This window comes from Esox lucius, chromosome 10, assembly GCF_011004845.1.
Source record: "Esox lucius isolate fEsoLuc1 chromosome 10, fEsoLuc1.pri, whole genome shotgun sequence".
NCBI lineage: Eukaryota > Metazoa > Chordata > Actinopteri > Esociformes > Esocidae > Esox > Esox lucius.
This window is the reverse complement of record NC_047578.1, coordinates 5,668,859-5,680,916: the sequence shown is the minus strand read 5'-3', so window position 1 is coordinate 5,680,916 and position 12,058 is coordinate 5,668,859. Positions and strand designations below refer to the sequence as shown.

The 12,058-nt window shown below is 42.6% G+C and overlaps 1 protein-coding gene across 1 annotated transcript in view; it reads right to left on the bottom strand.

Annotated features, from left to right (window-relative positions):
- gabbr2 (gamma-aminobutyric acid (GABA) B receptor, 2) overlaps positions 1 to 9,211 on the bottom strand; it is a 196,015-nt gene extending 186,804 nt beyond the window's left edge. Inside the window, exon 1 of the mRNA XM_010891535.5 lies at positions 8,130 to 9,211. Within this exon, the coding sequence (XP_010889837.1) occupies positions 8,130 to 8,441 (312 nt within the window). The 5' untranslated portion in view covers positions 8,442 to 9,211. The remainder of the gene's footprint in view (positions 1 to 8,129) is intronic.
- Positions 9,212 to 12,058: the final 2,847 nt, after the last annotated feature.

Sequence of the window (12,058 nt, the reverse complement as noted above, 5' to 3'; positions counted from 1 at the left end):
TTGGCGTTAAATACACATTTACTGCACTTATTGTGTTTACACATACAGTAAACTGGATTGTTGGAAAAACGTATTTTCAAAGAAAACCTTCGGAAATTTCAACAATGTATTTTTAAGCCGTTGTGGAAGTACATTGTGTATCTATTCACTGGTTGTGTTCCCAATTATGAGGAATGAAAAAATAAGCATTCTAGACACCTTTACAGTGCAAAATATGTGACTCGTTTGTTGATAAGTACAACTTTAATTTCTCTAGAGCCTGTAGTATACAACCATTTTTACAATCTATTTTGACGAATAGAATAAAAGGGGTTTTAAAAGAGGGAATTCTTCATCATGTAAACAAACTGTTTGAGGAAATAGATTGGCCACCGCAGTTTTTATAAGGTTAACGGTTGTTATTGTCTCTTCATGATCGAGTTACGACATCTTACCAGTGCTCTCCTTTACAACTAGTATTCATAAAGTGGTATACTGATCCGGGATCAGATACTATTTTAATATTCTAATGAAGACGATTGTATGGACAAGGAAGATCTGATCCTAGATCAGCGCTATTACTCCAAGAGGCTCCGCAATCCTCAACCTTGCCTGTCTGGATTTCCAGTTGAGCAGATTTGAGCAGATTATCCTATGAGAAAACAGTGTGCTATGATCCCCTGTGTCTGTGTCGGGTCACTGGTTACAGTACATCTTCCTACATATTGCAGTTCACTTCTTTTGACGGGAACCCAATGGGTCATGTTCAAACCTGGTCAAAAGTAGTGCCCTACAAACAGCAGGGATCAGTGTTCCATTTGGGATGTGGTCCCAGCAAGTGTCAGGATCATCCAGTACATTCTACTCCGTCGGTTCCTCTCTCTCCTCAGTGTCTCAGCGTCTCATCCGTTGTGACAATGGTGACTAGCTGGATGTTCTCTCCAAAGGCTGTTGCCACAGCGTCAAATGGACGACGGATGTGTAAATCATACGTGGCGTTCGTGGCATGTACATATAAAAGCCCTTTGGTTCTCATATGCAGGTTTAAATGGCTCCAGACGAGAAAGATGATTGGATGTGCAAGCAAACATCCAAAACGTTCTGTTGCTGCCCAGCAGATGAGTGCTGCTTGGGATTCAGTGAGACCACGAAGTGTAACAGTGAGGGGCTTCTTCTGTGAACTTGAAACTTACCAGGCCCTAAATAGCCATGGCCGTCACTTCCTCATGGAAAACATCAGTTGTCACCGAAGTACATCTCACGCCTTTAGGCCTGGAGGTGTGTTTTCTTGCGAGAACACCCGCCGACCACAACGAGCTAACTTGATGTCGCTCCATGCTGGCTCCTGTGCCCGAATTGGCATCAAACCACGTCAAAAATAGACACATGCTTATCCAGTTTACACAAGTAGGATGAAAATCTGACTAAGTGTCTTTGTGGTGAAATTCACTGGGTTATAAAAATACTGCATCACTTCGGCATCCTCTAAATACTCTGTACACAATAGCACAGATAAAAGGTACTTTTTGTACATTGATACAGTAGTTTAAATCTTTTCTGTGGCTTTTTATCCCAGACTGTGTGGCCTTACAATTCGGGAGATGTGGGATTACTTATACTTAAATTGAGCTTTTCAAGAGCGGCAACGTAGAACAGCTGGCTTGTTGCACAGGCATTCAAATGAAATATCCCTTTATTCTCCCACATTCATCCTCTCTTGAATCCATCCACAGGCATGACAACACAAGAGGGTTGAATGGTGGTTAGAGGCACAGGGCTGTGGTTTAAACATCACAGGGGGGAGTCCCTAATGGCAGCCTACTGTCTCCGGGGGGGGGGGGGGGGTGGGGGGGGTTGGGACGGACGGACGGACGGACGGACGAGAGAATCTAAATGGCATTCCTCCCCCCAATCTGTAACCTCTTCTCCGGTTTTATTGTTTCCCGAGTTTGAACGGGTCATCGTCTCCAGGGGCAGACGTGTGGCGAAAAACTCCACGTCTTCGTCAAGCTTTTTTTCAACCCAGGGGGTACGGGTTTCGCATCACTAGTGATCATTCACACTCCGGGAAGAGATCACTGTGTGATTTGGGTTCCACCGTAACATGAGAGGCACAAATGAATCTAACATCCACCCCCCCACCCCCCCCACGACACACCCCAGCTAACTTGCACAATATTTACAGTTGGATCAGCATTGCTGCTATTTCCACATAGGAACCGGGCTATGCACCCAAGGGAAAAAGAAATCGCAATCAGCGCTCTGCTCACTAGCCTCTTTTTTGGTTGGCTAAATACTTAAGACTGTGGATTACTTGCAAAAAAAAATATCAGAAAGAAATGAGGTGTATTATCCCTACTTCCAACCACTGAGGTTGAATACTTAGTATCGTGGCCATACACTCTGGTATAAATGAAGAAATAGAATAATGTCTGTACATAGTTATAAATGCTGAACACAGAGATTAATGTTTTTACCTACTTAGTTGCAAATGGTAACATTTGTACACACAATACAGTTCAAATATTTGTGATCACTTAGAAATATCATTGTTTTTGAGAGAAAAGCAAAGGTTTTGTCCATTAAAATAATTTCAAATTGATCAGAAATACAGTGTAGACATTCTTAATGTTGTAAATGACTACTGGAGCTGGAAACGGCTGATTTTTTTAATGGAATATCTACATTGGTTTACAGAGGCCCATTATCAGCAACCATCACTCCTGTGCTCCAATGGCATGTTGGGTTTGATAATCCAAGTTTTTAATTTTAAAAGGCTGATTGATCATTAGAAAACCCTTTTGCAATAATATCCCTTTTTGTGATAAAAAAAGTTGCTTTTCTTTCCAAAACAAGGACATTTCTATGCGACACCAAACTTTTGAACGGGAGTGTACTTAGTTATAAATGGTGAATAGATAGATTGATGTTTGATAAGTACTTAGTTATAAATGGTGAATAGATAGATTGATGTTTGATAAGTACTTAATTATAAATGGTAAATAGATAGATTGATGTTTGATAAATACTTAGTTATAAATGGTGAATAGATAGGTTGATGTTTTTACATACTTAGTAATAAATGGTGAATAGATAGATTGATGTTTGATAAATACTTAGTTATAAATGGTGAATAGATAGATTGATGTTTGATAAATACTTAATTATAAATGGTGAATAGATAGATTGATGTTTGATAAATACTTAGTTTTAAATGGTAAATAGATAGATTGATGTTTGATAAATACTTAGTTGTAAATGGTGAATAGATAGATTGATGTTTGATAAATACTTAGTTATAAATGGTGAATAGATAGATTGATGTTTGATAAATACTTAGTTATAAATGGTGAATAGATAGGTTGATGTTTTTACATACTTAGTAATAAATGGTGAATAGATAGATTGATGTTTGATAAATACTTAGTTATAAATGGTGAATAGATAGATTGATGTTTGATAAATACTTAGTTATAAATGGTGAATAGATAGATAGATGTTTGTACATAATTAGTTATAAATGGTGAATAGATAGATTGATGTTTGTACATACTTAGTTATAAATGGTGAATAGATAGATAATGTTTGTACATACTTAGTTATAAATGGTGAATAGATAGATTGATGTTTGTACATACTTAGTTATAAATGGTGAATAGATAACACAGGGACAGGGGCATCACTAGACATAACATTACCAAGTAAACAGGAAGCTCTGAATGCTAATGTCCCTATAGTAAGTTTCCCTGCTCTGGGTTTAACCCCAAGGGTCTGATTATATTTCTTAGGGAGAATCTCAATTACTCTGTGTTGATTTTCTGCATCGTGTCTCTCCTTGCGTCATCTCCCCGCGCCTTTCCTCCAAACCCATTTGATGAGATAGTCCAGTGGGAGGGACCTCTCACGTTCTCGTCCAATGATTTGAAGAAACAAGGAGGACTCTCCTTCCGGGAGCAGCGCAACCACAGGGTGTTACAAATAGCGACCTATTCTCTTAAATGTACAACTACTTCTCATCAGTATAATATGGGATCTGGCCAAAAGCAGTGCAGTAAACGTGAAACAACCAACTGGAAGGTGGCGGCTCAGTGCACAGAGTCCACTGCACTTCAAATCAGACGAGGGGACCCCCAATCAGGTTGACGATTCATTTCCTCGTCTCAGCTGACACTTTTAAAACACAAACCACAGACGTGCATCTTCTCAATGTACTAGTGGAAAACAGAGCCTGGCATCCTATAGCAACAGGAACACTTCATTCACCTAATAGGTGTTATGGGGAGGCTGGACATCTCCACGTCCCCAACTCAAAACGTGTCCTAGATGCCCACTGAACTGTCAGTCGATTCCCTTTGCTTGAGTGGGACGTCCAGGATCCTAGCCACGGCAGTGCTTGGCCCCATCTGCAGTATATAAGTCTAGCCCCAACCCTAAACCTCACCCTCCTCCCCCAACCCAGAGCCTCCGAGCCCTTAGCCCCTGGCATCGCCAGCGCTAAGTCCTAGTGCCGCACAACAGTGCCGGCACCACCGCTACAGCTGTATGAATTGTCTGGTTTTTCAGCACAACCTGTTTATCCACTGGGGGGAGAGGGAGGGATGCAGCAGTGGGGAGATACAGAGGGTAGGAAAGAAAATCGGGGGGGGGGGGGAGACAAAGAGAGAGGAACCGTGCAGGTGCTTCCGTGCACACAAGTGTCTGAGCGTGTTGAGGGAGAAACCAAGAAGGAGACGATTGCATAATGACCACTTTCACCGGAACAAGCCACTGCCGTACCGTACACAGACCTTTCCAGAGGCATGTGCCAAAACCGAAAGGATGGGCGGAGTTGTCGGCTCACACGGACGGACGATGTGTCCGAGTGCGTGATGAGGGTAAAAACACGTTGGTTTGTGTGACGCACCGCACAGAGACGGACGCCACATGTCAACTGGAAAGGGCACTATACAGGAAGGGGGCGTTTGCTCTGCACAGGGTGACCCTTAACCTGCCCAAGTGCCTGAGCCAGTGAACCTGTAAAAGACCAAAACCCTGTGTGCAGCAAGCATCTCAGTCACCACAAGGCCCGGGCTGACATCTTCTTGGAAGTCTGAAGTTGTTGTTCCATTGTTTCTCTATTTTCTGTTCTGAAAAATCTCTAATTGCCATTTAAGACCACGGAAGTAATTTGCATCTGTGAAACTAGCACTGTTGTGTTTCTTTTGGCAGGATTTGAGGAAAATGCTTGCTAATGGCCGTCCTTGGCAGGAACCTTCAACCCAAGAGCTCTTAATAACACTAGTAAAGACGCTTCATTTTGGCTTTATTTGAGATTCTCACCATTCTTCACTTATATAAAATAAGCCATTAGCCTGTTAATGGTCCCATCGCAACACATCTACCCAGATATTATTTCATGAGGAATGAAAATGTACCATACTGGTTATGTATTGATAAGTGCATTCTAAATACAAAACCATTACATTAGAACCCAATGGGTGATTTTGCCATTATTGCGGAATATTCCTAGTGACCTATCCATCCATCAAACCATTAATTAATCCAAACATTCACCAGTTAATTCATTAATTCATACATTAGATTATTCAACTACAATTTATATTCATATTTTAGTCCTTCAGCTGAGGGTGACTATAGTTCTTAAACCATCTTCTTTTAATGGGGAGGAGAGTCAGATGAGGGCCAGATTGGATATTTAGTCAGGATAAGCACCCCTACTCTTACAGTGGGTGCCATGGGATCTTTTTGGCCCCAATCAGGACAACTGTTTGATATGCCATCCAAAGGGCATCCTATGAAGGCATGGTCCCCTTCACTGCCCTGGGGCATTGGGATTTCCTGTTTCAATTAGACGGAATAGTGCCCCCTACTGGCCCTTCAACACCACTTCCAGTAGCATCTGGTCTTCCACTCAGGGACCAACCCGAAGTGATCCTGTTTACATTAAGTCAAGCCAGCAGTGGGAGCAATGTATTTGTTCATTCATTCATTTATATATGAACTCATTTATTTATGCATACATTAATGCTTCAATGCATTCATTAATTCCTTCATCTCTCTGTCCATCTCTAGAGGGCTAATGTCCAGCTAACCCACTGACCTCCCTTTAACAGATAATCTTCCACCAAGCAAAATTATGGCTCTAGTATATTGAATCCCATGATCAGAGTGGACTCTAGGACACGCACTCTGTCTGCCCCTGATGAACAGTTATCAATGTCCTGTTACTCTCTGACGGGTGTACTTATATTTTACGTTCACAGCGACTTGATAACACGGGTGACTTTCGGCATTTGAGCCCTGCACACATGGCTGCAGTCATTTCTCAAACATGCAGGTCAGTGGTCGCGAAAATAAATACATTTACGATGTTCAGTTGGGTTGTTCAAATCGAGAAACCATGGCAAAGCACCGAGCGGCTTAAGAAACTTTGAAAGTTAGTGCTAAAACCCGTAGCAGAATTTATAGAAAAAGGCCTCAGAATAATTTAGTTGAACCCGCCACGAGAAACCACGCACTGATTTCAGACCAGTTCCGCGTCAGTCATGATCTCATGATGTCCAGGTATGCTAATGCACAGCGTGGAAAATATGGCGCCAGTTGGCATGCAATTCCATGTTTGGTGTTCCGTAACGGCTTTCCTCCACACACTTCAACCTGAATGGAGTGCTAATCATCGACATGGGTCTTCTAAGTACTTTTATAGCTAAATAAATAGAGCAATAAATGCCTAAATGCTGGGAGCTAAAATGCAGACTGACAGCTCATTTCAAAAACAGATAATGAGGCTTCTTCAACGCCTAAATTCACACCTGGATAATGTTAACAGCATTGTTCACAGCGGAATTGGTTAAATCGATCGTTTTTCAAACGTGTTTGACCATAACCACAACAATTCAATCAGCTCAAGTCCAGTCATGGCAATTTTGGGCTCCAACTTTTAACATGCGTTCATGTTGACACGGCAACGTGTTGTTTAAAATAGCCTAGATTTGACCTCTTGCACGCCTCCTCAATAACTGATATGCTCATGCACTACAACGGAGCAGAGCATCATTGAAGCAAAAATCCAGCGCTGATGTCAGCAAACTCAACCCACAATATGTTTTGAAAATCGATTATGTCCTGTTTTTTTATTATTATTCGACGTGATTTCCACGCAGGTGGTAGCCTTCAGGCAAGGCAAACTGCGTTGTTGAGACTGACCAATGAAATGTAATCAGCAAGGTGGTCATAACTGCAGAATGTCACAGCCGTTCTCGTCGTGTGCTTATATTGATTAGTAAAGTGGTCTTAATGTTGTGCAATATATTACGTTACCCTGCCTCGCTGGGATTCCAATCGCATGTTTACTGTGTAGATAAAAAAGCAGCCGCACTTCAAATTACTGCCATGTTCAGGTTCGTGGAAAACCGACCTCTCCTCTCACGAAATACAATGAGATTCGTGACTGAAATATCTGCGGGGATTCGGTGGTGCACAGTAGGCCTACGTATTGCTTTGCATAATGTCATAGCTGTTTTTAACATAGCCTCCCGTCTCCAGGGACGATAGCGGTGGTTAGCCGTCAGCTATGAATCAATCTATGCTCTATGCCTAATTGTGACATCAACTACCAACTGCATCACTGCTATAATGACTGGCTTCATCCGTTTACGTCGGAAAAGCATATAGACCTGTGAGTCGTCTGGCATAAGATTCGTTTTCATTTGATCACGAGATTGTTGCACGTGCGAGACAACTATTTAACAATTCCACGAGACAAATTAGATTAAGGGCCTGGGCATGTAAAGCGAGATTCCGATACTGTATGCACCAGCAGACAATATCCAGGCATTGTGGGAAAATAAAACCTAGTTGTCCAACACGGCGCAGAGACATTATACGGAAATAAAAACAAATTGTCCAACACTGCACAGACGATGTACCAACCATGACAGAATCCCGCTTTCCACATGGGCGCGCACTGTGCGAGCATTGCCTGCAGCCTGCAGAGCTTAGTACACGCACACACACACACATAAACACGCACACACACATATAAACACGCACACACAGTAAGGTTTTATACACCCCAGAAACCCAAAGCAAAAAGAAAATATATGATATGGCTACCGGGACCACTGGGGGAAGTAAGATCATGCGTTTACCTCAGTGTCGTATATCTTGGTGACGAGTGAAAACTTGTAATTCCGTGACTCATTTAAGTGCTGGATGGCCAGTTCAACAGCAGGCTCGATGCCTAGACTAATGCTACTCATCAGGGCGGACTCGTTCATCGGCATGAGCACCATAATGGGCAACCTGTCGTCTTTGCTCGAGAACCAGCCGTTGTCCTCACCCTCCTTCGTATAGTCATGGCAGACCTTCGTCAGCGCAGGTTGAAACACCAAAATGGACAGGAGCAGGCATCCCGATAGAGGCGTCATCTCCCATCCGCGGTCCCTTCGGGACGGGGCCATGCTACCGTGCTGGACGACCAAATCGGACCCCACCGAGCTCTCACTGCCCGGTCATTTCGAATTCGGAGTCTCCGGGGGTGGTAAGACGATCCACCCGAGAAGGAAAGAAAGAAACCTATCAAGACCGTACGAACTGTAAAACCGCAAGCGTAGCCTCCTCGACCCAACTGTATCACAACGGATTTCAAAACAAATGTATTGTCGACGACAGGTTTTCTTTAAGATTATTCCAAAGGTTCCTGTTGTATGTTGCAAGATGTATGGAAGAAACCGAGAAGCGTTCTGTAGCAGATGGTGTTATTGGCGCGGACGGTTCTCTCTACCCTCGTCACAACCACTCCGCGTTAAAATCTCTCCAATTCAAACCCTCTCCTCACCTTGCGGAACCAACATGGCACAAGCAAATCACAATTCACAGTCCGAAGGATGCTCAAAAAGATCCAATAAGACAACTTCAAGACGACAGAGGACGACCAGATTCAGCAACTCTCGTTGACCGTAGTTATGGATACAAATTCACCTCCTGAGGATTTTCCCGAGTTTAGAGAGACAGCAGAGCAGCTTATAGAGCATCCGTGCCAGCGCAGTAGCCTACAATATGTAGTCTAGGTTATGCAGGGCAAATAGAATACGCAAATTCTGATGAAGAAAGAAAATCTTCAAAGCAATCTTGATTACACCTTGTCCTGAGCGCGCGAGATCAGATGCGTCGCGTCCCTGACAGTCCGCGCGACGGTGTTGTGTGCTCGACGCCGACGATTCTGCGGCTGCCTGAGTGCCACGGAAAAAGCCTTCACTTATTAAGTGTTGTAGCTGCTCGGAGCGCGCCCGAGCTGGAGCAGTGAAAGAGATGTGGAAAAAGGAAGAGAGAGAGGGAGAGAGAGAGAGATGGAGGGGGAGGAGGAATCGGAGGAAGGATGGATGGTTGGTGCAATCTCTTGTGCGAGCATCAGCCGCCTGACAGGCAAAGGTGATTTATTAGGCTTTGGTGTTTAGCAGACGGACCGAGTTTCATTGCACGAGGGGTTGTGAAGTGTTGTATGCTGTGTCAAGCAATGTCTTAATGAGCTAGCATACATTTTAAAACAAATAACTTCACCAATCCAGACATAAAAAAAAAACTATTGGCTACCTTTAGTAGGCCTATGGCAATAATATTTGAGTGTATTTTGTTGGCTACCATATATTAACCGGGTTAACACAGTTATGTAATTGTGGGATTCCTTTACATAAGCACTTTCATAAGCTCAGCAATATATAAAATGGCCTATATATTGTCGATTTTCTAGAAAACTACATTTTAGGGACTCGAATGTATTTTCTGGATCTATGTGTCAGTATGCAAGGGGCAGGTAAGGCTAGTATTTTACCCATGTTTAACACTGCCACCTAGTATGATCAACGAGTTTCTTCCCTCATTCCTTCTAATCATTAGTAATTATGCATATTAGATGTTGACATGTCAGGCTCGTTGAATTAAAAACATATAAAGAATTTGATTAGTTATATGTATACATGTTGTATTTCTCTTTAAGGTACACTGACAAAAAAAGATTTTTAAGTCAGTTTAGCTCCAGTTTCAGAGCGATAGAGGCTCAGGATGCAAAAGCGCTCTCCGAGGTTCTGAACCCAGGCGCTCCGCCCGATGCTCTCCGTGGTCCTGAAATCTAACAGGGTAAGGGGTTGTGCACAAAGCGGGGGGGGGGGGGGGGGGGGGGGGGTATCTGGTGTACATTTCAGTTTCTGTAGAAATCCTTTAAATCCGTCTTCAGTATTGATGGTATGTTGCCCAGGGCATTCTACATTTCAAACCACTAACTACTCAAGCAAAACAGCATTTTGGGAAGTGGTGACATAGTTTGCTGTATACCTCATGATGTGGAATCAGCCATGCCAGGACCTACTTTTTTATTTCATGGACATGGAAGTCTTTCCTAAAGTGTTGTTTTTGACTAATTGCCTGTGAGCTATGACAGATCACAAATGTTTATCAAAATGGTTGATTTCTGCTTTTTCTGGATTGTTTTTGTCCTGAACATAAGACATGGCAAATTATTATTTTAGTTTTAAAAAGTTCAATCAAAGCTGGCCTCCAAAGTGTATCCCTGCAGCAAATCCAGGGTTAGGGAGATGGATGGTCAGTGACCGTTGCCTGGTCACTTAATGCATTAGCGACACCTTGTGGCGGGTTGGGTGCCTACAAGCTGACTAAGGTCATTAGTCAGAGGAGGGTTCTCATTGGGAGAACGTTGGTCCAGCTGGCTTCCTGGTTAAGCAAGTAATGCGGTAAAAAGGAGAATGCTTTCCAGGCATGTTTTGTCCCAAACTTTGATTCTCCCAAGACTTATGGAAGTTGCTGAGATTAGGTCCCATCTACTAATTGGATGTTGCTCAACAAGAGATGATCGTTAGTACACCTGGCAATAATGACATTGGGTAGAGAAGGGAATGAACAGGTACAACATTTGTTTTGGAAGTTATATTGCTACACAGCTTGGCAATAGCTCCATGTTGCTTATTCACAGCTGAAAGAAAGAAAGACATAGAAACCACGGGTGCCAATAGGTGTGCCCTGAACACTGTTGTGTATGCTAACTGGGGAGGAAGTGGGGTCATAGTTCACACAGTCTGTGCATGTTGGTGGTTTGTCTGAGAACCCAGTGTGTGAGGAAGGTAAAGTTAATGCCAGCTGTGAAATGTGTTCATTGTGTAAGCCACATTGTAGAAAACCACCATGAACCCTACCTATAAACAACAGCGCATTCAAGAAGGTCGTATGAAATGTATGACTGTGATCAAACAAATCAAATCAGAGGATGAAGCAAATTATATTTCACCGGTAGAATAGTTAGCATTAAAAATTGTGGTGTGGTTTCAGTCTTCCAGTAGAGTAGCCCAACGGTATTCTGAGACACTATATTCAGCTTAGTTATGTAAAATACTGTGATCATTATCTGGTCTTGCAGGCATTGATTCTGCCTTGATGTAACTGTATTTAATGAGCGCTATTCGCCAGACTAGCCTGTTCTCAGGAGCAGCGTAAACACTTGCACCATTATAAAGCGTTCAGTTAGGGCATGCTAATAAAACCATGCATTTTACCTTTTCACCTTCTTCAAGTGAATGATTTTTTTTTAAATCACACTATAGACAGTGTAATTTATGTGATTTAATTAGCCTGATCTGTTGAGCCTGAACTGTGTAACAATGTGTTACATAAACTAGTAAATTCTGATGCAGGTGTGTCTTACTTATTGAACCAGACAATTTGCACTGTGCAGTATTTGTGTCAGCTCACTGAACTAAAGCCTGTATTTTGTAATCGACACAAGCTTATTCATCATGAATATTGGTGGATGAACACCCTCTACTGGCATATTTTCCATATATTACTGTCGAAATATGCAGGTTACATTTTGATAAACATGTATGGTGACCTTTAAAGGCAGCCCCGTTAGAACACCTAGCTTACTTCAGTTCTTTGTAGCCTATGGCCAAAGCTACGAGTAACAGTGCCCTTCAGAATTATGGACAGAATTACAGTGGGCCTAGAATTACATTACCGTCCTGAATTTAAGTCAGGATCTGCAGTACCCTCCGGAATTAGTCAGAATCAC